The sequence below is a fragment of the Scyliorhinus torazame genome, chromosome 19 (assembly GCF_047496885.1).
Source record: "Scyliorhinus torazame isolate Kashiwa2021f chromosome 19, sScyTor2.1, whole genome shotgun sequence".
Taxonomy (NCBI): Eukaryota; Metazoa; Chordata; class Chondrichthyes; order Carcharhiniformes; family Scyliorhinidae; genus Scyliorhinus; species Scyliorhinus torazame.
The window spans coordinates 99952743-99979964 of record NC_092725.1 but is presented as its reverse complement, the minus strand read 5'-3'; the positions used below and the strand labels follow the sequence as shown (position 1 = coordinate 99979964).

The 27222-nt window shown below is 46.3% G+C and overlaps 2 protein-coding genes across 3 annotated transcripts in view; one reads left to right on the top strand and one right to left on the bottom strand.

Moving 5' to 3' along the window:
* The window catches only part of LOC140395964 (uncharacterized), a 46456-nt gene extending 30295 nt beyond the window's left edge, over positions 1–16161 (bottom strand). Inside the window, exons 1-6 of the mRNA XM_072483993.1 lie at positions 16026–16161; positions 14755–14820; positions 3371–3440; positions 2725–2876; positions 649–716; positions 427–535 (exon numbers count right to left, since the gene is read on the bottom strand). Coding sequence (XP_072340094.1) covers positions 427–535; positions 649–716; positions 2725–2876; positions 3371–3440; positions 14755–14820; positions 16026–16161 — 601 coding nt within the window. The remainder of the gene's footprint in view (positions 1–426; positions 536–648; positions 717–2724; positions 2877–3370; positions 3441–14754; positions 14821–16025) is intronic.
* The window catches only part of parp11 (poly(ADP-ribose) polymerase family member 11), a 28988-nt gene continuing 17088 nt past the window's right edge, over positions 15323–27222 (top strand). The window contains exons 1-2 of one of the 2 annotated variants that reach the window (XM_072484917.1): positions 15323–15554; positions 19506–19651. In XM_072484917.1, the coding sequence (XP_072341018.1) occupies positions 19532–19651 (120 nt within the window). In that variant the 5' untranslated portion in view covers positions 15323–15554; positions 19506–19531. Of the gene's footprint in view, positions 15555–19505; positions 19652–27222 lie in introns of those variants that run through there. The other variant, XM_072484918.1, reaches the window with a different exon arrangement.

The window sequence follows — 27222 nt, the reverse complement described above, 5'->3', positions numbered from 1 at the left end:
ATTCTCTGCAAACAAAGGAATATGTTCAAGCCTTGGACCTTTTTTGAATTATCTAGGAGTTTAGGGAACTTAATAGTTCCCTGTCGCTTTCAAAATGGCATAACCTTGCCAATCAATCAACAACCTTTTCTCCGGCGGTATAAATTGGGGCTGGTTTAGCACAGTGGGCTAAGCAGCTGGCTTGTAATGCATAACAATGCCAGCAGTGCGGGATCAATTCCCGTACCACCTCCCCGAACAGGCGGCAGAATGTGGCCACTAGGGGCTTTTCACAGTAACTTCATTGAAGCCTACTTGTAACAATAAGTTGTGATCAGAAATTTGGCATTCTTGCATTTGTCCTGGTGAGTGCAAGGCAAAAAATCTTTGGCAATGCGTCTCTCTTTTCAGATTTTAAAATACATTAAAGGAAAATATAAACCTCACCTAATGCCAGAGACACACCATCTGCCTCAGAGAAGTAAACCATTTCTCCTCGACAGCCCAGTCTGTTGTTCCTTTGGAAATGGAAGCCTGGTTCAGAGACTTCTTTTTTCTAGAAATATAATAAAGGCAGCATGGATTGCAAGTCATTAAAGCCTGTACGAAAAATGGGAAACCCATCTCATACTATCCAACCCTCAATACAATCAACAGCTTACCACTCACCAAGTTAGCTGTATGGATGGGGGCCTTTTCTGCACCGTTTAACGACACCACTTGTAGGTGTGGAGGGCCTCAATGTTGTTACAAAAAAAAAAAAAGGGGTGGAAATTAACATTCAATTGCAACATAGACGAAGTGCAGCTTTAATATGTCGATGTCAAATCACTTTTACACTTAAATTATACTATACTGATGAGAGTATAATCACATTATACAAGCTGGTTGGAACAGCTCAAACATCTGACTTTACCTAAAATTAGCAGATTGAAAAATTACCAAGTTATAAGGGGAAAAGTTGTTAACTTATTTGAAACCGTCAACATACCCAATACCTTTTAGTAAGGCATCACTTCCAAAGTGACTGCTATGATAATGGTAAATGACTATTGGATTTTGTCCAAAAGAGGCAATTATCTGTGATACCCACAGTCTGTGTCAGTGGTGGGACTTTGAGAATTTCCAGAAAGCAAGGTTCCACAAAACAAGTCAGTTGAAGGCCCTCCGGACTATACGGATCTCAATGATCGAAAGGCGACACTGTGCATGTAATTGGCAAGTATCAAAGAGCTCTGCAAAACATCTGCTGCCAGCTCACACCAAAACGCAATCACCTATTATCCACGTTTTTACTGACCTACATCGTTTCTGGGTTTGCCAATGCTCCACTTGTAAAATTCTCATCTTGGCTCAATCCCTTCCGTGATCTCATATTTTGGCTTTGGGACCAGAAACTCCATTCAGAGGTCAACCAACCTTGAACTGGTCCGTTAAATTATCCAACCCACCCACCCGTGACAATTCCCACGGCAGGTAGGATTGGAAAATTTACCCCTTCATCTCGATAATCTCCTCCAGCCTGAAAAGAGATCTCTGCACTGCTCTTATTTAGGCCTCCTGTGCATCATCGTTCCACCATAGGCAGCTGTACCTTCAGTTATCTATGATGTGGAGATGCCGGCGTTGGACTGGAGTGAGCACAATAAGAAGTCTTACAACACCAGGTTAAAGTTCAACAGGTTTGTTTCGAATCACTAGCTTTCGGAGCACTGCTCCTTCCTCAGGTGAATGGAGAGGTAGGTTCCAGAAACATTTATAAAGCCAAAGTCAAAGATGCAATACGATATTTTGAATGGAATTCTTTGCAGGTAATTAAGCCTACAGATCCAGACGGAGCAACACGGCCTTCAGGACGCGCGACAACGCAGAATCGCCAAGCAGAAACTTTAGCCAAGTTCCGCACACGAGTACGGCCTCAACCGTGACCTTGGATTCATGTCGCCTGGGCTTGCGAAATTGTACCAACTGTCCTGGCTTGAAACAATTCACACCCCTTTAACCTGTGATTATCCCTCTCTCCAGTTGCTCCGTCTGGATCTGTAGGCTTAATTACCTGCAAAGACTTGCATTCAAAGTATCGTATTGCATCTTTGACTTTGTCTATATAAATGTTTCTGGAACTTACCTCTCCATTCACCTGAGGAAGGAGCGGTGCTCCGAAAGCTCGTGATTCGAAACAAACCTGTTGGACTTTAACCTGGTGTTGTAAGTCGTACTGCGCTTCAGCTATCTAGGCCTCTGGCAAGTCTGGAATTCTCATCCTTAACTTCACCACCTCTCTCTCCCCTTCTAGTTGCTGCTTAAAGCCTACCTCTTTCCCTAATATTTTGATCACCTATCCCAATAGCTCATATGGCCCGGTGTCAGATTTTGCCTGTGAAGTACCTTGGGTTGTCTTATTACAGGATATAAATGCAAGTTGACATTGTATTTGTGACAACCAAAATCATGGTGTAGAATTTCCTGTTTATGGTCTTGGACAGGTGCAAGGAAAGAAATTGGACAGGGACGGTTGCAGCCCAGTGCTGGCAGATATCAGATCTCTATCCGTTCATTGTAAATTGATGGAAGATTCGACAGGCTCTGTAAAAGGGCCACAATACTATTCTTGATTTTTGCTCCATACACAGATGACCCCAAGGCACAGGCCAAGCAAGCTATTATTATGGTTCATTAGCAAAGCATAGACCGTTGAGAGCAGGGAATATTTTGAAGAAAGAGACAATTTCAATAATTACATACACATGGTGTAGATTCTCCAAGTGGATGACTTGTTCATTTGTGAATACTGTAGGGTGTGCTGTATCCACGGCTCCAGAAGCCAGGAGCCAGACTTTCTTACTCTTTCAACATCAAAAACATTGTTGTTGTTTAAATAAAGTTTCCGACTGGAACTGGAACCACAAAGCAAAAAACATTTTTAACAAACAATAGCAATGCAGATTGTCAAAAGCAATTACTGAATGTCTGGGGGAAAGTAAATTGGGTTATGAGCATCGGTAGCAAAGCCAGCATTTATTGTCCATCCCTACTTGCCCCCGAGAAGGTGGCGGTGAACCTCCTTGAACTTCTGATATCCTCTGAAATTGCTGTTGGGAAGGGAGTTTAAGGATTTTGACCCAAGTTCAGGAAATAGGAATGAGTTAGAATGTCACTGGGCTAACCAGTGATCTCATGGTAATTAAATAAAGTCTAATACACATTGCAGTCAATCTTTGACAGGACGACAATTATTACAGCGCAGGATGAGGCCATCTGGCCCTCGCCGTAAACATTTTTGAATAAATTGGCACATTACGTCTTCAGAATCATCTGATGACTGGTGAGTCTAATCGTTGTTCCAATGTGTTAATCTACAGGTGTACATTATCCTCTCTAATATATTTACCTCACAGACGTGGCGCTTGATGTAATTTCCCAGCAAAGTGAGATAGCACCACAAGTTCCTGGTTCTGTCTCTTTAAAAAGGGAAACAAAAAATAGTACTTTTATAAAAAGGGTATTTATTTTGCAGCATCAAATAAAACATGAAAAGGTATATTTTCCTCAGTTTGTGCGTTTGAAAAGGCAGTTACTACACTAATTGTTAGTGTAGTAAAGGGTCCTGCATACAGAAGATTAATGTGGGACGGAGTACAGTACAATCCACACAGAGCTGCATTAAGGCACATGACCCACATCTAGGGTTAGTGTGATGTTGAACAAATGTACTAAGGCTTAAACATGGAGATAGCTCCTTACCTGTACCCTTTACTGTATATATGTATATGCTTACAATTAATGAAGGCTTGCTGTTAACATAGAAGGCTTGGGGTGGCACAGTGGTTAGTACTGCTGCCTCGCAGCACCGATGACCCAGGTTCAATCCACTGTCCGGGTCATCGTCTTTGTGGAGTTTGCACATTTTCACAGTATCTGCATGGGCTTCACCCCCATAACACAAAGATGTGCAGGATAGATGGATTGGCCACGCTAAATGGGATGAGGGGGGATCTCATTGAAACTTACAGAATATTGAGGGGGCTAGATAGAGTGGACGTGGAGAGGATGTTTCCACTAGTAGAAGAAACTAGAACCCAAGGGCACAGCTTCAGACTGAAGGGATGATCCTTTAAAACAGAGATGAGGAGGAATTTCTTCAGCCAGAGGGTGGTGAATCTGTGGAACTCATTGCCGCAGAAGGCTGTGGAGGCCAAGTCACTGAGTGTCTTTAAGACAGAAATAGATAGGTTCTTGATTAAGAAGGGGATATCGGGAGAAGGCAGGAGAATGGGGATGAGAAACATATCAGCAATGATTGAATTGTGGAGCAGACTCGGGCTGAATGACCTAATTCTGCTCCTATGTTTATTGTCTATTGTGGATCTCAAGGTAAAAGAGCAGTGGGATCAGATTTGGATTGCTCAAACAAAAGCCAGCAGAGAGATAGGGGCTGAATGGCCTCTTTTTGTGCTATATTCTTAATTTGGAAGAATATGAACATCATCTCCCAAATTCAAAAGTACTGGAGGCCAATGGGAGGTGAAAAGGTCAGACAACCCCCCAGCACTTCCTAAAATATGTCCAACACTCAACGAAGCCCAGGCACAGACCCTGAGCAGCAAGTGAAAGATTAACTCAGGAGAATGTTGGAAGTGCAGCCCTTACAAATCCAAACAATACTGAGGAGACCAGGAATGTGGAACTACTACAGGTGTGGATGCCAGTTTGAGTCCTCAACTTGTACATAACACCTTTAACATAATGAAACATCCCAAAGTACTTCATAATCTCAAAGTATTTCATAAGAGTACCAAACTCATTGCGACACTGAGTCGCATAAGGGGATGTTAGGTCACATGACCAAACATTTGGCCAGAGGGGTAAATCTTAAGGAGCATCTTAAATGGTTGAGAGCAAAGCAGAGATGTAGGGAGGAAATGCCAGAGCTTGGGGTCTAGATAACTGAAGGCATTGCCACCAGTTATGGAGCATTGGGATTGCAGAAGAGGCCAGGGAGCATATATCTCAGAATTATTATGGTGCAGAAGGAGGCCATATGGCCCATCATGTCCGAACCAGCTCTCCAAACAAGCATCATAGCGGAGTGTCATTTCCCTGCCTTGTGTACTCCTAATGCCCTCTTGAATGTCTCAATTGAATCTGCCTCCACCACACTACTAGGCAGTTTATTCCAGACCCGAACCTCTTGCGTGAAAAAAGTTTTTCCTCACAATACATTTGCCTATTTTGCAAATCACAAATCTGTGCCACCTTGTTCTTGACCCATTTACAAGCAAGAACAGTTTCTTCTCATCTACTTTGTCTAGCCCCTCATGATTTTGAACATCTCTCAAATCTCCTCTTCGCCTTCTTGCCTTCTTCTCTCCGAGGAGGACAGTCCTAACCTCTCCAATCTATTCTCAGAACTTAAGTTTCTCATCCCTGGATCCATTCGGTAAATCTCTTGTGCACTCTCTCCAATGTGTTCACATCCTTCTCATCGTGTGGCACCCAGAACTGCACAATGCGCGCAATCTAAAGGAGTTTGTTCCAAATGTGCTGGCGAGCAGGAATCGGCAGGAGTTTCCCTGACAGCTGACCCGGCAAGGCCGTCACTGGTATCTAACGTTAATTGGTCCATTTAACAAGGCACTAACCCTGATTTAGATGTAATTGCTTTCTGCCTACTTCACTTATTAGTTTACTATTCTCTATACTAGTGCTTTCTGTCCCTCCCAGTATTTTGTGCATCCTGGCATTCCTAATATTTCTTCTTGGTGCCCACACCCCTGCCAAGTTAGTTTAAAACCCTCCCAACAGCACTAGCAAAACACCCCACAAGGAACTCAGTCCCACCTCAGGTGCAACTCAACCGGCTTGCACAGGTGCCATCTCCCCAGAGCCAGTCCCAGGCATTTAAAGCCCTCCCTCTTGCACTATCTTTTCAGCCACAAATTCATTTGCCTTATCCTCACTAGCATGTGGCATTGGGTATAATCCGGAGATTACTGCATTTGAGGTCCTGTTTGCTCATTTTCTACCGAGCTCCCCATATTCGGATTGCAGGACCCCACCCCCTTCCTACCCAAATCATTGGTACCACGACCTCTGGTTGTTCACCCTTCCCCAGAGGAATGACCTGCAGTTGCTCTGTGAGCCCTTGGCCTTGGCACCAGGGAGGCCAAATACCATCCTGGAGTCATATGACTACAGCCACAGAAAAGCCTGTCTGTTACCCCAATTAAATGAATCCCCTATCATTGTTGCTATCCCTAATTAATGAATCCCCTGTAACTATTGCTTTTCCCTCCCTCCTGTACAGCTGGGCTACTCTCGAGTGTCACAAACCTGGCTCTGACTGCACTCCTCTGGAAGTACCAGCTTCCAAAATAGAAAACTGATTTCTGAGCGGGATCCCAGGTAACTTCTGCACTACCTGCCTAGTTCTCCTGGACTGTCTGGTGGTTATCCATTCCCTCTCTGCCTCCAGGGCCTTAAGCTGCGATGTGACCACCTCTCCAAACGAGTTAAGCATGTAGCTCTCAGCCTGTCAATGCGCCACATCGACTCCAGCCACCACTTGAACTTCGAAACTTGGGTTCAATATATGTAGCTGGTAGAGTCTCCTGATCATAGGATGGTCTGGGTAGGACACCGGCAGTGTCCATAACTTTGCAGATATTACTCATTCCTCTCAACTGAGCTGCCCTGCCATGTGTTAACTTTACTTCTCTTTCATTAACTTTATTCTACTAGGGATTATTTGTATTAACTTGCCATTTTTGCTCTAACTTTCCCTTATTCCAGACACAGATCTTTCCACACAATGCCCCAGAAACTGAGCACTTACCAGTCAATCAACCTACAAGCCATCTCCCACTGCTGCACCAGAACAGCTGAAATACTCACCAAATAACTGACCCCTTCTCCTACAGCAGGGTAAGACCACCCCTGAAGGCCAAGTGCAAAGTTAATTGAGGTTACTGAGATAGGGAGGGGGGTGACTTGAAAACACTAGAATTTTGAAATTAAGACGTTCCTTCACTGGAAGCCAATGTTGGCCATCGAGCACAGGAGGTTGATATGCAAACAGTACATGCTTACGCAGCGAGGATCATCGTGAAAGAACAGAGAACTATCAAGAGGACATATTTAATAGCAAATCGAGATGGTTAATGTTGAGCTCAAAGCAATGAGGGGGAAAATCGGTTTGTCTCGGGAGGTGTAAGGCAGCCTCAGGTCATAATGTTCTTGTTCGACTTTGAAGAGTTTTATTTTATAAATGTAAATGATCCAATTCCTTTCTTTTCCCAATTAAGGAGCAATTTTTAGCATAGCCAATCCACCTAGCCTGCACATCTTTGGTCTGTGGGGGTGAGACCCACACAATCATGGGGAGAATGCACTCCACAGGGACAGTGACGGCCAGGATTGAACCCAGGTCCTCTACGCCGTGAGGCAGCAGTGATAGCCACTGCACCACCGTGCGGTCCTTGCTTTGAGTTTGAAAAACAGTCTTAAGAGTAATTCATTTAAAAAAAAAGCTTCCAACACCGATTCAATTATTTCACATCACTCCATCAGAGGGAGTTCCTCCCAGTCCAAATACTTGCAAAACTTGTGGACATTCACTCAATATTCAGTCTGAGAGCAGTTCATGCCTTATGGGGTAAACTTGTGGACATTCACTCAATATTCAGTCTGAGAGCAGTTCATGCCTTGTGGCCATACAAAAGGTGCGTGACAATTTGTTTCATTTGGTTACGCAAACAATAAGAGATTCGGGATTTAAAAATATTTCCGAAGAAAATTACAACTTCAACCGTCGGACAATGCAAGTGCCCTCGCATAGTCTGGGACTTGGTTCGCTGATCAGTAATCTCAATACTGCTTCAAAATCCAGAAGATGACGAAGAGCCGAAACCAAGAACACAGTTTAAATGTAATTGGAGCTACTGACACACGCTGAACTCCCGCAACAGTTTGAAATCGCTCAAGGGACAGTGACCAGCTCTTCAGAGAGCCGATTACAGCGTCTGCCATACACATTGTGTGATTTTACTGCAATGGGTCCAGAATTAGAGAAAGAGTTAGAAAAATCCCTACTTTTGCAGAAATTCTAACCTCACACAAGGAACCAATCTACAGCTGGGAGAAAGTAACCGTTGGATGAATGTTAATAAACTAAAATACATCCAGACAGTAATTGTTTACCTCCAGCTCCCTGGGCTCTTTTTAACTGGACGACAGAGAGGAACAACAGCAGGATCACACTACTCGTGCATAGCATCCTGCTCAACTACTCCCACACCAAACATCAGGGAATAGGTCCATATAATTAACTCAGTCACCATAACTTCACTTCCAATTGAGAGTGGAAGGCCATCAATGAGCAGCAGTGTGGACAATAATGTCATCTTCATTTGAGGGCCAAATTTTCTTTTAAAGTGTTTTAATTGTTACAGTCCTTTGCAAAAGGGACACCGTGTTCCTCTTAATTTGTGGTTAAATGAAAAATAGGCGGGCACATCCGGTCCAGGTGAGGGCATTAATCACTAATAATCACAAATGGAATGAAAACTCAGTTCTGGCTCAGATGAATGGAATGAAATGAAAATCGCTTATTGTCACAAGTAGGGGGGTGCTGGTCTGCCTTGGTCTGCTTTCAAAGCCAGCAATTTAGCCCTGTGCTAAACCAGCTCCCTGGATTTGCAGCATTGTGAGATTTAAGGGCACATTATCGTCACTGGAAAAGTGTGTTCACAACCTTGGTGTTATATTTTCTATCAGATGAGCTTTCGACTACACATTTGTGCCATTACTAAGCCCACCCCATTCCATGCTGTAGTGTCATCTGAGTCATCCCTGTTTCAGCTCCTTTGCTGCTGAAACCCTAGTTCCCTCTTGGTGACCATTGCAATGTACTCCTAGCTGGCCTCACATGATCATCTTGCTGTAATCTTGAGTGCATCTAAAACTCTGCTGCGTGTCCTAATTTGCACAGCTGGAATTGTTCTGGAAATCACATTACAGAAAGGACAATTATTCTGGAGAGAGGGCAGAGGAAATGTTGCCAGGATCTGAAAATTGCAGCTAAGTGAGAGATTAGATAGGCGAGGGTTGTTGTTTTTTTTTTAGATCAGAGGATCTAAGGGGTGACCGAATTGAGGGTTACAGAATTATGGGGGATTTGGAGACTTGTTTCCTCTATCTGAGGAATCAATTGGTAGGTAGAAGGATTAGAGGGGACATGAGTGGAAAATCTTTTCACCCAGGGGTGGTGGAATCTGGAGTTCACTGCCTTATTAGGTCATTGAGGCTGAAACGTTCAACTCATTTAAATGGTACCTGGACCTGTGCTGCAAGACTATGGACCAGATACCGGACAATAGAATTAAAATGAGCAGCTAGTTTCTTCTTTTTTTTTTGCTGGTGCAAACATGATGGGCTGAATGGCCTCTTCCTGTATCATAACTTTTCTCTTGTCTGTGGTTCCTGATCACCATCACCCTGACCGTACCATTCTGCTTTGTTTAAGCAATGTCTCAATTTTTAAATTCTCATCCTTGATTCAAATCGGTCCATGGTTTTCCCCTCTCTATTTTCAATAATTTCCAATGTTTTCTATTGATATCTCTCGCCTGAACAGCTTTTTGTGGTATAAGGGTATCTGGCATAGCAAGGGTTAATGTGGGACGGGGCAGCAGTACTGCCCACAGTGAGATGTAATGAGACACATGACCTGAGATTAGCAAAGGGAGGTGTGGACTGGACAGAGAACTGTGTTGTTCCAACCGGTCCCCCAATTTGTTATGATTCTAGACTACTCCCAAATTGGGAGTTAAGCCCCAAGAGGGATGAATTGGCTTCCCTTCTTTGGTCGGTCACAATAAGGTTAATTTGAAAAAGACCCCACCCCTTGATGATACCTTTTCAGTCCAAATGTATTTGTTTTAAAAGGAGCCAATTTAACCAGTTTTTTTTGAGTTAAAGAGTGAGTTTATTAATTACTAAAATGCAAGAACAAAATAAAGAAACGCAATATACATGCACACAGATTAGAAATGAGAAGTGAGTCCAAAAATAAACTGAAAATAAATCCGTCTTAGGCTTGTCCGTGAGGAGTCGACGATGAAACATTGTGGCCATTAAGTTGGGTGATTTGGTAATTGAGCAGTTTGGAGATTCTTGGTTCTGCAGTTATACAAAAGGAGTTGTCCTTTTTTTTTCTGACTGTGGTTTTGCGACTTGCTTCCAGCATTCAGAGACTTTTTTACCTGCAGGTACAGGAATGCCTAGTGGATGTTCTTCTGCTGTAACCTTCACCACCACCAGCAGAGTAGAACTAGAAAACCAGACTAACACACCGAGGCCAGGGTTGCAGTTGGTTTTTAACGCCTTTTATTGTGTATTCCTGGAAGGGGAAAACACAAACATGTCTTTCACCCACAGTTGTTTTCTTTCAACTATCATGTCCACAGACTGGAATATGATTCACAGGAGATGGTTTCTGCTGAGATGGTAATCAGCCTCCATTTTCTCTACAGATTACAGTTTAGTTTTTGCATTGCATCTCTTCCTTTCAAGTGTTTCTATCTGAAAAAGGCGCGACATCCCACTCAGTCGGTCAAGTGTAATCCACAAAGGAATTCTAGGAAGTGGTTACTTTACAGGTTTAGCTAGTGTTTGGGCTTGTATGCCCTTTTTAAAAAAAAACAAAAACAAGTCTTACTAAAAGTTAAATCTAACTGTATGTAATTCGGGGATATGGTCTGTTTTTATAACAGTGTAGAAGCAGGCAAGGAGTTAGCTCATAGCTTGGGCTACACCCTGTAAATGGTTATATGTTAGCAATAAACATTGAATGTTCAACCAAACAAGACTCCGAACGAACCTCTTTGTGAGACCTACTGAACATACATCACTTTTTGGAAAAGAGAGTTCTTCTCGAACTTGCCTGGACTTGTTGAGGCAATCCTAGCCAGGCCCAGGAGCCGTCCCACATGGAAATCCTCCATATGCCTGCACCCCTCCGCACTGGGCAAGGAGGAGTGTGCAATGAAGTAGAGTCAGATATCGAGGAGTATATCCCTTCACATAATCAAAGAGGTGCTGCAAACTCACACATCCAACAAAGATGTGTATCACAGACTTCCTGTATCTGTAGGGGCTCAAGTGAATGTTCATTTAATGCACACCACCTTCATACAGTTAAATACAACTAAAATACAATTAACATAGTGGGAGCTGTGATAAAACTGTAAGAGTTGTGATAACTCCAACCCAAACCCTGAACACTGATACTAACCCTCTAACCTCTCTCACCAATCCCAACCCTAATCTGAATCCCAAATCCTAATCTGAATCCCAAACCCTGAACACTGATACTAACCCAAAGCCCAACTAACCCTAAACCTAACTCACAAACCTAACCTGAATGCCAAACCTACCACCAAGTACTAGGAATGTAAGAAGTAGTAGTTTGAGTAGGCCATTTGGTCCTTTGCGTCTGCTCCACCATTCAATATGATCATGGCCAATCTTCTATCTCTTTTTCTTTAATAAATTTAGAGTACCCAATTATGTTTTTCCAATTAGGGGGCAATTTAGCATGGCCAATTCACCTACTATGCACATCTTTTTGGGTTGTGGCGGCGAGACCCCTGCAGGAATGGAGAGAATGTGCAAACTCCACACGGACAATGCTCCAGGGCCGGCATCGAACCCGGGTCCTCAGTGGCGTGAGGCAGCAGTGCTAACCACTGTGCTACCATGCCGCCCCCAACCTTCTGACTGAACTCCATCTTCCTGCACTCTTCTCATATCCCTCAATTTCCTTGGTAGCCAAAAATAGATCAATCTCCTTCTTGAATGTACTCAACAACTGAACATCCACAGCTATCTGGAGTAAAGAATTCCAAAGGTTCACAATCCACCAAATGTAGAAATGTCTCATCATCTCAGCTTTAAATAGCTGACTCCTTAATCTGAGACTATGATCTCCCCATTCTAGATTCCACAGTCTGGGGAAACATTTTCTCAGCATTTAGCCTGTCAAAACACTAAAGGATTTTACCTTTCAATTAGATCATCACTAATTTTTTAAAATATATATATTTATTGGAATTTTACATTTTAGAAACAAACGCAATAAAGTTACAAAAAGTATACCATACATAAGGAAAGCGGCAAAAGAAAAGGCTCAACAAACAGGCACAAAATGGAACAGGAGAAGGATATCACAACTGCTTTGGTACAATCACTGGGCAAAACCCGAATATTCTCACCACCCCATCAGAGACCAAGGGAAGAACAGGATTAAGTCATAAAACCAAGACATGACAGGACGGTGCGCACCATCCCATGCTGCACTCCTCGTAACCAGGTCGGGCGCAGACCAGCATACAGCCCCCTCGGCTCCAGCAGCACCACAGGCATCAGCCATCCAACCCAATCATCTCTCTCGGATATCAGATCTAACTGCACCCATGCAAAAGCCAAGAACAGATACATCGTACTCACCACTACAAAGAAAAACAAAGAAAGTCTTCAAAAACCCCAGCTGTAAGGGGAAGTTAAAAGCACACGCAAAATTCAATTGAACCCTCATCCAGGCCTGGGACAGAATCAATGTCAATTATATTGTCAAAAAATAATGAAGGGCAACACGGTGGCGCAGTGGTTAGCATTGCTGCCTCACGGCGCCGAGGTCCCAGGTGTGCTCCCGGCTCTGGGTCACTGTCCGTGTGGAGTTTGCACAATCTCCCCGTGTTTGCATGGGTTTCGCCCTTACAACCCAAAAATGTGCAGGGTAGGTGGATTGGCCACGCTAAATTGCCCCTTAATTGGAAAAAATGAATTGGGTATTCTAAATTTTTAAAAAAATAATGAAACGAGGACTGGCACCAACAGGTCCAAGTAAAACTCAGACACAGGGGGCTGGATTCTCCGCCCCACCACGCCACTTTTCAGCTTCGACCCACCGGTGGGATTCTCCGTTACGCCGGCCGGTCCCATTATGGGGCAGCCCCATGCCGTCGGGAAACCCCCGGGCGCCGGCAAAATGGAGAATCCCTACAGCGGCGAATCCCGTCCCGGGTCTCCCATAGTAAAAGGAGAAGAGTGAAAAGTCCACAGTTATCTGAGCTAACCCTCTCCCCAAGGAGAAGACAGTATATTCACAAAGCACATAACTTAAGAAAGGACAATTGCTCCGGTCTTTGCCATAAATGGGAGGCCTTGCCCAGGAGAGAAGAGGTGCCGTCAGGATGCCTGGCAATAGGACACACTGGGAGGGAGGGCTGAACAACCCCTGGCACTAGACAACCCACTCCACCCATCAGGACTCCCAGGAGAAAAGCCAACACCACCTGAAAACAGCAGAGACCGAAACCAGACCACAGCGTCGAGCCTGGCTTGGCCAAACACCATGCTAAAAGAAAAGGATGCATTAAGTTATGTCCCCAGTTCCTCTCACACAACCCAAAACTAGTACCCCGCTGAGTCAGATCCTATCCAACCCCATCCAGGTCAGGGCACCACTCTACTCACACAAGGAAAGGATAACACTCTAGTCCTAGCCAGGAGGCGACTCCGAACCGAAGAAGGAAGAGTGTCAAGACACCCACCGAGACTGGTCTTCATGGGAGGGAGAGCCGGTCCTCTTCCCCCAAACCCCAAGAGACCCCCCACCACGTATTCCACTAGGCCACACCAAAGCCTGGACCAGCAACACGCTCACCCAGGTGAGAGAGGAAATAAGAGAACCCCTGGAACCAATTCGCGGAAACCACCACTATACAAAGGAAACCCAGAAGCACCCTCACTCCCCATCCTCAATGGATACCAATTCCACCTTAGTCTGCTCTAAAAACAGACAAGACACTCTCAGCTCCAATTGTACCGAAAAAGGATAGAGACTCATATAAGAAGAAAAGACAAACTCAACCCAAAGAAAAAGTCAGGCAGAACCCTGTCCTCCCCAGACTAACAAAATGTTTCTCCAGGCCGATGAAGCATAAAGGCACAGATTCTTAAATATCAAATCAAAAAGAACCAAAAGAGAAGAAAAAACCCTGAAACAGATTAGCTCTATCTGGGGATCTACCCTCAATACAATAGGGATGAACTAACCCCACCAACTCCAACCTTACACCTCTCTCCCGGCCCCACTCATCCCAACCTTCCACCCCTCTCCCGGCTCCACTCATTTCAACCTTCCACCCCTCTCCCGGCTCCACTCATCCCAACCTTCCAGCCATCTTCCAGCTCCACTCATCCCAACCTTCCAGCCGTCTTCCAGCTCCACTCATCCCAACCTTCCAGTCGTCTTCCAGCTCCACTCATCTTCCCACTAACAAGACAGGAGAATGAAGACAAAAACCCCCACCCCCCAAAACCATCAGGATTATAAGACAACATAAAGCATGATTACTATACACAAGTCCCATTTTCCAGATTCGACTGAACACGAACTTGCTAAATAAGGATAACCTATGGTTGCACCCATAATACACACTGCCCTATAGGGAAAAAGACAGCATCAAGCAAACAACAACACGGTGAGACTCGATTCAGGTCCCCTAGAAGCCATAATTGGGGTGTCAGATCAGCCGGGGTTGGAAGCGGGTGAGGAGGCAGATGTCTTAGCCTTCGCTTCGTTGATTGCCCGCAGGCGGATTCTGTTGGGGTGGAGGTCGGCTTTTCCGCCCTGTGACTCAGCATGGATGGGGGACCTGCGGGAGTTCCTAACACTCGAGAAAGTAAAGCTCGAGTTGAGCCTGGAATTACTACATTGGCGATGAGGACTAAGCACCAGATTCTGAGCAGCCTTTTCGAAACTCCCCGATGACAACTCTGTTAAGAAACAAAAAGCAAAAAGGAAAACCAGGAAATGCAATGAGGACTGGCCCCAGTACACCAATCGTATGCGCTATTTCTTCCGTGCCAACGGCATAGGAGGGGGTGACAGACATAATCCTTTGACAGCAGGCAGGGCATGCAGGTGAACCCCCTTCCCAGAATATTCACTGAGGGAAGGGGCCTTCTGACACCACTGAAAAAACGGTGGAGGAGGTGGGGCAGTGGTGGGGCGGGGCCAACAGCGGGGGCTGTTCCAGGGGAGGGGCGAGGCCAGCGTGGGGGCGGGGCCGGATGTGAGGTCGAGGAGGGGGCGGGGCAATTAGACGGGGCGTGGCCGGCAGAGTGGCGTGGCCAAAGAGGTTTCCCCCTTACTGGTTGTGACGTAACGGTGAGTGACAGCGCACTCCGGGTACATCCGGGAAACAGGAGGGTCAGTCACCTGGGCAACAAACCGGAAGCGAGCTGGGGGATTTTGTGTGTCTCTGTCTCCTCCTTCCCCCCTCCCCCCCCCCCCCCTCTCTCCGCCACCATCCCCCAAGGCTCCGGCCCCCTGTCGGTTAGTTATTGCGGCGGTGCGAGGAGCGGAGCCGGGCAGCTGACGTACGGAGTGTAACCGCCGGAAAATGTCCGCCCCAATGGGCACTGAGCGCCGGCCGGGGCCTGGAGCCCGGGTTCAATCCTCAGGGTTTGTCCACCTCCAATCCCGGCCGGGAGAGGCAGAGCTCGGGGTGAGTGAAAGAGGAAGAGGGTGGAAGCCCCTCGGCCTTTCTCCCAGAGATGTGGGGAATCCCCTTCCCTGTGGGCGACTGCAATTCCCCAGCCTGGAGCCCCCACTCAATACAGTGGGAGGTTGTGGAGCTTGTTCAGCCTCGATGGGACCAGAGGGGCGGGAGATTCCTGGATATTCCAGTCTGTCAAAACTGTAAATGATTTCCTCATTTGCTCTGGCTCCTCTGATGACAGCAGAGTCGGCCACGGGATTGACACTGACCATTGATGTGATGACTGTAGCAGAATCAGGATATTGAGCAGGGTGGAAAGGATGAGAATTTGTTTTTAGCCTTCAACTTAATACTTCTGACAGATCGCAGTCATCTGTAGGGAGAACCTGCTTTCTGGTTGTGTGCACTGATGTCTTATTCAGTAGCGGAATCCCTGGAGAGCACACTGCAAATGGTCTGTGATTATTTTTCTCCAACCTTGAGACTCATGCTGTAAGCAGTTATGCCTGGTGTTTCGTAGCTTGTGCCTGGTGCTGGCTGAAACAATGTTGATCTTGGAGATACTGATTTGTCGACAAACGGTTTTGGCAGAACTTGAGATTTTGTTTGCCATAGTTTGGATGTCTTGTGGGCAGCTACATGGTCATCTGTAAACGAAAGGGTCCCTGATGACTACCTCTGTGACTTTGGTGGAGGTACGCAGTTGAAAGAGATTGAAGAGCTTCCCTGAATGGAACACAATGCTGATGTTGCAGGCATATCTCTGATGGCTTCCATACGCACTACAGCAAAGAAGAGATTATAAACTTGGGGAGCCACGATGCGTCCTTGCTTTATCCCACTGGTACTGGACATCTCATCACAGACACAAACACATCTAACCATGACAATCTTTATTAGTGTCACAAATAGGCTTACATTACCACTGCAATGAACTTACTGTGAAAACCCCCGAGTCGCCACACTCCGGCGCCTGTTCGGATACACTGACGGAGAATTCAGAATGTCCAATTTCTCTAACAGCATGTCTTTTGGGCTTGTGGGAATAAACACTCAGACGTGGAATGTGCAGACTCCGCACAGTGACCCAAGCCGTGAATCTAACCTGGGTCTCTGTCACTGTGAAGTAACCACTGTGCCATCAATCTGGCCAACATTCAATAGGTGTAGGGATTGGCAAGCTTGTTTGGATATTCTAGCTTGAGCAAGTTCTGTTGACCAGGTTGATTTGCATGGTCAAAAGCTTTAGTTAGGGCTAAGAGACAGCAGCATATATAGATCCTGATGTTGCTTTCTGCACTTTTCTTGTAGTTGTGTTGCTACAAACACTATTTTAGCTGTCCCACAATTAACCCTAAAACCACACTGTGATTCCCGGAGTTTCATCTACAAAGTTGACTTGTGGACCCTGTAAGGACCTTTGCTGTGATTGACAGAAGACCTATTCCTCGGTAGTTGCCACATAATGTTTTTGGATCCTTTTCACATCGAGATGCTGACAACCTGGAGGTCCCGTGAAACCTTTTCCTGATCCCAAATACTCTTGAAAATGATTATAAATTTGTTAACCAGCTCTGTGCTACTACACTTCCCAATCTCTTCGGGAAAGCAGTCTGGGCCTGGGGTCTTGTCTTGATTGTCTTTATCACCTCTTCAATCGAAGGAGAAAGAGACGTCCTTTCTTTCCCACACAACTGCTCAATTTGATGCAGGGAATCTGCTGAGGTGGGGTCTTTGTTCAGGAGCTCACCAACTGCTCATGCCACCTTTCCGTGACAGCTCATTTCTATCTGTTGTCACGATAGGAACGACGGGTGGGCCATTTACAGTCTTCGGCACATTGTAAAAAACACGGATTGCGCCTGTCAGCTGGACATCGTGGCCCATCAGCTTTTGCATTCCACCAGCCATTCAGCATATCCCTTAAAGCAAATCGGAGCTTTAGCATTTTTTTAATAGGTTTGATGATTGATGGTCGGCTGTGGGGCTGCATGTGCGAGCTGTTTCCACTTGCGAAGATAGCAGATGTTTTCATCATTCTCATCAAACTACTGCTTACACTTGCAGTACCCCAGGATGAATCCTGAAGTCTTGATTGTAGCTGATCTGTATCCTAACTCTATCCACCCACCCTAGCCCCATGTTCTTTATTACCCTTTGATATTAAAAAATCTTATAAATCTCAGATTTAATATTGTCAATTGCGCTACCATCATCTGCTTTTTATAGAAGAGAGTTCCATTCTTCAACATTTGTGTGAAGTGTTCCTTAACGTCTCCCCTGAATGGCCTGTCTCTGATTACAAGCCTTTCTCCTACACTTCCCCACCAGAAGAAAAATAGTCTATTTTTTAACCGTATTCAAATCTTTCAAAATCCTAAAAACCTCAGTCAAATCACCCATTAACCTTTGATATTCCAGGGAATACAAGCTTAGTTTATGTAATCTTTCCTCATCATCTATCTAACTGCTGGTAACACTCTAGTGAATCTGCACCGGACCTCCTTCCAAAGGCAGTGTATCCTTGCCCAGAACTATACCCAGTCCTTCAGAAAGCTTGACATTTAAATTGACATTATTGTGGAAAAATAACATCTTGGATAACTGTGCTCACAGCTGAACAGATGCATTTAGATAAGGGGTCGGAGGTTGTGACACAGTCCGATCCAGACTTGGATTTGAAACTTAAATGTTTGCTTGTTTGATCTGCATGCAGCCTAGTATCGGATCTCATTGTTCCCAGTACACTGTGCTGTTATGAACTTGTTGTTAGTGAAAGATCCTGACTCATCTCCTGAGCCCCAACAACAGACTTGTGCAATGGGCTGCGTGTTCAGTGAATGGAGGCTCTCCCTGTTCATAAAAATTCTAGGGTGTTTGTACCCTGAAAAAGCCACGTGGGTGCAGTCAGTGACTCTGTGTGCTTCGGGAAAACACACAATACTGACAAAAGGTAGGATCTGTCTTCCTGTATTGCTGTCTTCATACAGGAGATGAAGTTGTTTGCTTTGGAGAAGAGGCCATTCATGACCCTGCCTGCATGCATTGCAAGTTGACTAAACATGGCCAGTGTTTCAGCCTCGAGTGACCTGAAGATGTAGAAAATGAGTCCCTCACCTTATGTTTAGGGTTATTGTATTGGGGCTGGTTTAGCACAGTGGGCTAAACCGCTGGCTTGTAATGCAGAACAAGGCCAGCAGCGTGGGTTCAATTCCCGTACCGGCCTCACAGTAACTTCATTTGAAGCCTACTTGTGACAATAAGTGATTATTATATTATTATTATGTTACAGTTGGTGTTGCAACACTTGATGTAACAGCTTCCCCGGTGAAGCAGAGAGCAACCAGACTGCCGTCCCTTAATAGGAGATCTTGTAATCCCGTGTGGGCTATGACTTCCTGCTCTCCCTGCCTTCAGCTTCATCTTACTGCAGCTACTAGTCTCTCCACTCTCACTTCCTCCTCTTGATCCTTGAGCCCCGTAACAGGCTGAGCAGCACATCTTGCTGACTGAGTTTGTGCAGGACTCCCCCCCCCCCCCCCCCCCCACAAAATCCTCACCATTTTTTCAGCTGCCTCAACCAGAAATAGACCAGCCTAACAACAGTCTATTACAACAAAATGGGTGCAATCAAAGTTGAGGAGCCCTTTAAATACCAGTAGAACACCTCTCCCTAGTTGTGCAACCCCCAGAATTTGTGGGTGGCCTTCAGAGTTAGACTGAGTGAAGACAGCATTTAGGAATTTGAAACTGACAGCAGCAGAGTTCTGAAAGAGATTTGGCATGCACCAGTTTTAGGGAAATGACCTGGGCAATTAAATTGCAACCAACTCATTTTAACAGCTTGAAGTAGATGGTTGTGAAACAGCGTCCCCTGCCCAAATTCAACTGAACCAAGCTGTGTCATTAGAACATGTTCAAACAGTTCAGTAATATTTTCATTATTTTGAATTGCAGCTAACAACCACACAGTAATTTAAACAATGGCTGGAGAGGAATATGCTTCAATGATGGAGGAGGGGAATGTGGAGGAAATGGATACATCTGATGCACAGTGGAACTGGTACTATTTGGGTGAATGTGGAAAATGGCACATTTTTGAGGTGTGCTATTATTTTATTTCCTTACTTACCATATAATGATTTTAAAATGATTTGTGAGCCAATATAGAAGATTGATAATCATGGAAAACAGATTCTAGCCTCTTACATTTCACTCTCCAGGAGCTGGAGTCCACCCGCAACTTTGCTGCTCCTGTCTTAACTTGCACCAAGTCACATTCGCCCATCACCACTGAGCTCGCTTTAGGTCAGCACACCTTAATTTAAAAATTCTCAGCCTTGTTTCCAAATGCCTCCCTCTCCCTCTCCGTTTAATCTCCTCCAAACTCACAACTCTCTGAGATATCCGTGCTTATTTAATTCTGGCCTCTTCAGCATTCCGATTTTAATCTCTCCACGACTGGTGGCTGACCCTTCAGCTGCTGGGTCCCTGCATTCCCCTCCTTAGACCTCTCTACTTTCACTCTCCTCTTTTCAGACACTTATTAAAATGTCTTTGTCCAAGCTTTTGGTCATCTGCCCTACTATCTCCTCATGTGGCCCAGTGTCCGACTTTGTTTTAAAATGCTCCAGTGAAATACGTTGAAATATTTTATTCTGCTGAAGGCGAATAAATAAGTTATTGCCCCTCGGATGAGAAATCAATTTTTCTGGTCTTGTATTCTTCTCCTATAAAGATAGTGAGCATGCCAAGTTAGGAAGAATTGTTCAATTCTTTCACATTTGATAAGTCATGCAGCTTACCTGTACTTGTAGATGGGAAAAATGACAAAATAATTACAGCACAGAAAAGAGGCCACTTGGCCCATTGTATGCATACCGGCTCTCTGCAAGAGCTATTCAGCTGTCCCCACTCCCTGTTGTTTCCCCTTGGCCTTGCAAGTTTTTCCTCTACAGGTAATTATCCAATTCCCTTTTGAAGGCCATTATGAGGTATGCAAGACACAAATCACGAATGCATATCCATCCTTCCCAAACTCTACCTTGGTAGCTAGTCAGCTCTTAAACCCATGACAGAGCATCTGCAACCCGATTACCCTTTCCGGCAATGTGTACAATTTTAGCATTGAACTGTTATAATAAACTTCAACGGAATAATCTAGTGCTCTGGATTATAAACTTCTCCTTAAATGAAAGTGGATTAAGGTCTGGGGTATAAGCTAAACTTTATTAATTATCATGCTGGACATATACTTCAAAGTGCTGAAGGGCTAGTAGCATTGCCCCAACACCAGGTCACTGGCTCCTGTGTCAGCCATTTTAATGGACTTGAAAAGTTTCAGGTAGCTAGTATTGGTTTGCTCACTAACCATCTCCCAAACTCCACTTTGTATTCGGTGACCACAGCGTTTCCGCAACATATCCAACATGCACCATATTTTGGTCTCTAATTGAACCAGTCTCCATGGTTTTAGCCGAGATGGGCGTGACTTTATTGGTTCAGAGTTTCTCATGTCTACATCATGATTAGTTCATGGATTGCCCCCTGGTGTTTCCCTCCAACTCTCTATATTTTTTCCGTATCTTTATTAGATCTTTTCTCTGTTCTCCTACTGATAGACTTGCATCTTTGGTTTTAGAATTCCCTCTGATATCTCCAAACAGTATGTTGTTTTCACTCTCTTCTTTAAAATCAAAGACAAGATGCTTCCCTTTGTCAGGTTTCTGATTGTCCAAATTGGAGACGACCCCCTGAATGAGTTTCTGCTGCATTGCTGTCTCTTGTATAACACAGCCAATCTTTTCTGATGGTCCAATGAATGTTTGTCCAAATTTCGAGGATTTTCTGGAACCAAATTACAAGCAGCATCGTGAACACTGAGGGGAATATTTGGTACATTTAAAAAAAATATATATATTTTATTCAACATTTTTGACCAACCATGACAGTACATTGTGTATCCTTTACACAGTAATATAACAATATAAATAACAGTGACCAGTTTTAAGCAAGAAATAAATAATATATAAACAACGTCAAAATTAAAAAACAAAACTGAATGGCAACTGCCTTGTCCCAAATAAATACTCTCCAAAAATACAATTCAACAGTCCAATATACAATTACCTATAACAACAACCGATACATATTATACATGTACACTAACATCCCTGAGAGTCCTTCTGGTTCCTCTTCTCCCCCCCCGCCCCCGGGTTGCTGCTGCTGTCTTCTTCTTTTCCATTCCCTCTATCTTTCTGTGAGGTATTCGACGAACGGTTGCCACCGCCTGGTGAACCCTTGAGCCGATCCCCTTAGGACGAACTTAATCCGTTCCAACTTTATAAACCCTGCCATGTCATTTATCCAGGTCTCCACACCCGGGGGCTTGGCTTCCTTCCACATCAACAGTATCCTGCGCCGGGCTACTAGGGACGCAAAGGCCAAAACATCAGCCTCTTTCGCCTCCTGCACTCCCGGCTCCTCTGCAACCCCGAATATAGCCAACCCCCAGCTTGGTTCGACCTGGACCCCCACCACCTTCGAAAGCACCTTTGTCACCCCCACCCAAAACCCCTGTAGTGCCGGACATGACCAGAACATGTGGGTGTGATTCGCTGGGCTTCTCGAGCATCTCGCACACCTATCCTCTAGTCCAAAAAATTTACTGAGCCGTGTTCCAGTCATATGTGCCCTGTGTAACACCTTAAATTGTATCAGGCTTAGCCTGGCACACGAGGACGATGAGTTTACTCTACTTAGGGCATCAGCCCACAGCCCCTCCTCAATCTCCTCCCCCAGCTCCTCTTCCCATTTCCCTTTCAGCTCATCTACCATAATCTCCCCCTCGTCCCTCATTTCCCTATATATATCTGATACCTTACCGTCCCCCACCCATGTCTTTGAGATCACTCTGTCCTGCACCTCCTGCGTCGGGAGCTGCGGAAATTCCCTCACCTGTTGCCTCGCAAAAGCCCTGAGTTGCATATACCGGAATGCATTCCCTTGGGGCAACCCATATTTTTCGGTCAGTGCTCCCAGACTTGCAAACGTCCCATCTACAAACAGATCTCTCAATTGTGTTACTCCTGCTCTTTGCCATGTTCCAATTCTCCCATCCATTCTCCCCGGAGCAAACCTATGGTTATTTCTTATCGGGGACCACCCCGAGGCTCCCGTCTTACCCCTATGCCGTCTCCACTGCCCCCAGATTTTCAGAGTAGCCACCACCACTGGGCTTGTGGTGTATTTCTTCGGTGAGAACGGCAACGGCGCCGTCACCATAGCTTGTAGGCTAGCCCCCTGCAGGATGCCCTCTCCAATCTTTTCCACGCCGCTCCCTCCTCTTCTCCCATCCACTTGCATACCATTGAGATATTGGCGGCCCAGTAGTACTCACTTAGGCTCGGTAGTGCCAGTCCCCCCCTATCCCTACTACACTGCAAAAATCCCCTCCTCGCTCTCGGGGTCTTCCCGGCCCACACAAAACTCATGATATTCTTCTCAATCCTTTTGAAAAAAGCCTTCGTGATCACCACCGGGAGGCACTGAAACACAAAAAGGAATCTCGGGAGGACCACCATTTTAACCGCCTGCACCCTCCCTGCCAGTGACAGGGATACCATGTCCCATCTCTTGAAGTCCTCCTCCATCTGTTCCACCAACCGCGTTAAATTTAACCTGTGCAATGTACCCCAATTCTTGGCTATCTGGATCCCCAAGTAGCGAAAGTCCCTTGTTACCTTCCTCAGCGGTAAGTCCTCTATTTCTCTGCTCTACCCCCCTGGATGCACCACAAACAACTCACTTTTCCCCATGTTCAGTTTATATCCTGAAAATTCTCCAAACTCCCCAAGTATCTGCATTATCTCTGGCATCCCCTCCGCCGGGTCCGCCACATACAACAACAAATCGTCCGCATACAGAGATACCCGGTGTTCTTCTCCCCTGAGTACTCCCCTCCACTTCCTGGAACCCCTCAATGCTATTGCCAGGGGCTCAATCGCCAGTGCAAACAATAATGGGGACAGAGGACATCCCTGCCTCGTCCCTCTATGGAGCCGAAAATATACAGACCCCAGTCCATTCGTGACGACGCTCGCCATCGGGGCCCTATACAGCAGCTGTACCCATCTAATATACTCATCTCCAAAGCCAAATCTCCTCAACACCTCCCACAAATAATCCCACTCCACTCTATCAAATGCTTTCTCGGCATCCATCGCCACCACTATCTCCGCTTCCCCCTCTGGTGGGGGCATCATCATTACCCCTAGCAGCCTCCGTATATTCGTATTCAGCTGTCTCCCCTTCACAAACCCAGTTTGGTCCTCATGGACCACCCCCGGGACACAATCCTCTATCCTCATTGCCATTACCTTGGCCAGAATCTTAGCGTCTACATTCAGGAGGGAACTAGGCCTATAGGACCCGCATTGCAGCGGGTCTTTTTCTTTCTTTAGGAGAAGCGATATCGTTGCCTCTGACATAGTCGGGGGCAGCTGTCCCCTTTCCCTTGCCTCATTAAAGGTTCTCATCAGTAGCGGGGCGAGCAAGTCCACATATTTCCTGTAAAATTCAACTGGGAATCCATCCGGTCCCGAAGCCTTTCCCGCCTGCATGCTCCTAATTCCTTTCACTACTTCCTCCATTTCGATCTGTGCTCCCAGTCCCACCCTCTCCTGCTCCTCCACCTTAGGGAATTCCAGCTGGTCCAGAAAACACATCATTCTCTCCTTCCCATCCGGGGGCTGAGCTTCATATAATCTTTCATAGAATGCCTTGAACACTCCATTCACTCTCTCCACTCCCCGCTCCATCTCTCCCTCCTCATCCCTCACTCCCCCTATTTCCCTCGCTGCTCCCCTTTTCCTCAATTGGTGGGCCAGCAACGTGCTCGCCTTCTCCCCATATTCGTATTGTACACCCTGTGCCTTCCTCCACTGTGCCTTTGCAGTACCCGTAGTCAGCAAATCAAATTCTACGTGTAGCCTTTGCCTTTCCCTGTACAGTCCCTCCTCCGGTGCCTCCGCATATTGCCTGTCCACCCTCAGAAGTTCTTGCAGCAACCGCTCACGTTCCCTACTCTCCTGCTTTCCTTTATGTGCCCTGATTGATATCAGCTCCCCTCTAACCACTGCCTTCAGCGCCTCCCAGACCACTCCCACCTGGACCTCCCCATTATCATTGAGTTCCAAGTACTTTTCAATACACCCCCTCACCCTTAGACACATCCGACATTAGTCCCATGTCCATTCTCCAGGGTGGACGCCGTTCTTTTTCCTCCCCTATCTCCAAGTCCACCCAATGTGGAGCGTGATCCGAGATAGCTATAGCCATATACTCCGTCCCCCTCACCTTCGGGATCAACGCCCTTCCCAAAACAAAAAAGTCTATTCGCGAATAAACTTTGTGGACATAGGAGAAAAACGAAAACTCCTTACTCCTAGGTCTACTAAATCTCCATGGGTCTACTCCTCCCATCTGCTCCATAAAGTCTTTAAGCACCTTGGCTGCTGCCGGCCTCCTTCCAGTCCTGGACCTCGATCTGTCCAGTCCTGGTTCCAGCACCGTGTTAAAATCTCCACCCATTACCAACTTCCCCACCTCTAGGTCCGGGATACGTCCTAACATGCGCCTCATAAAGTTGGCATCATCCCAGTTCGGGGCATATACGTTCACTAAGACCACCGCCTCCCCCTGTAATTTGCCACTCACCATCACGTATCTGCCCCCACTATCCGCCACTATGGTCTTTGCCTCAAACATTACCCTCTTCCCCACTAATATAGCCACCCCCCTGTTTTTCGCATCTAGCCCCGAATGAAACACCTGCCCCACCCATCCTTTGCGTGGTCTAACCTGGTCTATCAGTTTCAAATGCGTCTCCTGTAACATAACCACATCTAAGTTTCTTAAGGTGTGCGAGTACCCGTGCCCTCTTTATCGGCCCGTTCAGCCCTCTCACATTCCACGTGATCAGCCGGGTTGGGGGGGCTCTTTACCCCCCCCCTTGTCGATTAGCCATCCCCTTTTACCCAGCTCCTCACCCGGTTCCCACGCAGCTGTGTCCCCCCCCCCAGGCGGTGCCCCCCCGCCCCGCCCACCCCACCCCATACCAGCTCCCCCTTCTCCCCAGCAGCAGCAACCCAGTAAATCCCCCCCCCCCCCGCTAGATCCCCCACTAGCGTAGTTACACCCCCCATGTTGCTCCCAGATGTCAGCAAACTCTGGCCGACCTCGGCTTCCACCCCGTGACCTCGGCTCGCACCGTGCGACGCCCCCTCCTTCCTGCTTCCCTATTCCCGCCATAATTATCATAGCGCGGGAACAAAGCCCGCACTTCCCTTTTGGCCCCGCCCCCAATGGCCAACGCCCCCAACTCCTCCACCTCCCTTCCTCCCTCCCCCACAACCTGTGGAAGAGAGAAAAGTTACCGGGTCGCAGGATTAACAACATAAAAATCATCTCTCCCCCCTTTTTCCCCCCTCTTCGCCCCCCATATTCGCCCCACTACTTTGTCTCAAACGTTCTTTTTTAATAACCCACTCATTCCAATTTCTCTTCAACAATAAATGTCCACGCCTCATCCGCCGTTTCAAAGTAGTGGTGCTTCCCTTGATACGTGACCCACAGTCTTGCCGGCTGCAGCATTCCAAATTTGATCTTCTTTTTATGAAGCACCGCCTTGGCCCGATTAAAGCTCGCCCTCCTTCTCGCCACCTCCGCACTCCAGTCTTGATATACGCGGATCACCGAGTTCTCCCATCTGCTGCTCCGAGTTTTCTTTGCCCATCTTAGGACCATCTCACTGTCCTTAAAACGGAGGAATCTCACCACTATTGCTCGAGGAATTTCTCCAGCCCTCGGTCTTCACGCCATAACTCGATCGGCTCCCTCCACCTCCAGCGGACCCGTCGGGGCCTCCGATCCCATCAACGAGTGCAGCATCGTGCTCACATATGCCCCGACGTCCGCCCCTTCTGCACCTTCAGGAAGACCAAGAATCCTTAAATTCTTCCTCCTCGCATTATTCTCCAGCGCCTCCAGCCTTTCCACGCATCGTTTATGGTGTGCCTCGTGCATCTCCGTCTTCACCACCAGGCCCTGTATATCGTCCTTGTTCTCGGCAGCCTTTGCCTTCACGACCCGAAGCTCCCGCTCCTGGGTCTTTTGCTCATCTTTTAGCCCTTCAATCGCCTGAAATATCGGGGCCAACAGCTCCTTCTTCATCTCCTTTTTAAGCTCTTCCACACAGCGTTTCAAAAACCCGTGTTGTTCAGGGCCCCATATTAAACTGCCACCTTCCGACGCCATCTTGGTTTTTGCTTGCCTTCCTTGCCGCTGCTCTAAAGGATCCACCGCAATCCGGCCACTTTCCTCTCCTTTTTCCATCCGTGTCCAGGGGGATTCCCTTCTGGTTTACCGCACAGTGTTTTTAGCCGTTAAAATTGCCGTTGGGGCTCCTATTAAGAGCCCAAAAGTCCGTTCCACCGGGAGCTGCCGAAACGTGCGACTCAGCTGGTCATCGCCGCACCCGGAATTCATATTTGGTACATTTTTAATCAATGAACACTCTTCAACCTTCCAGCTTTATGTTCTCTCTTTTCTTTCACATGGTTACCTTCAGCGACAAGTAAAGCTGAGGATTCAATCTTCGCAAAGTTGATTGGCT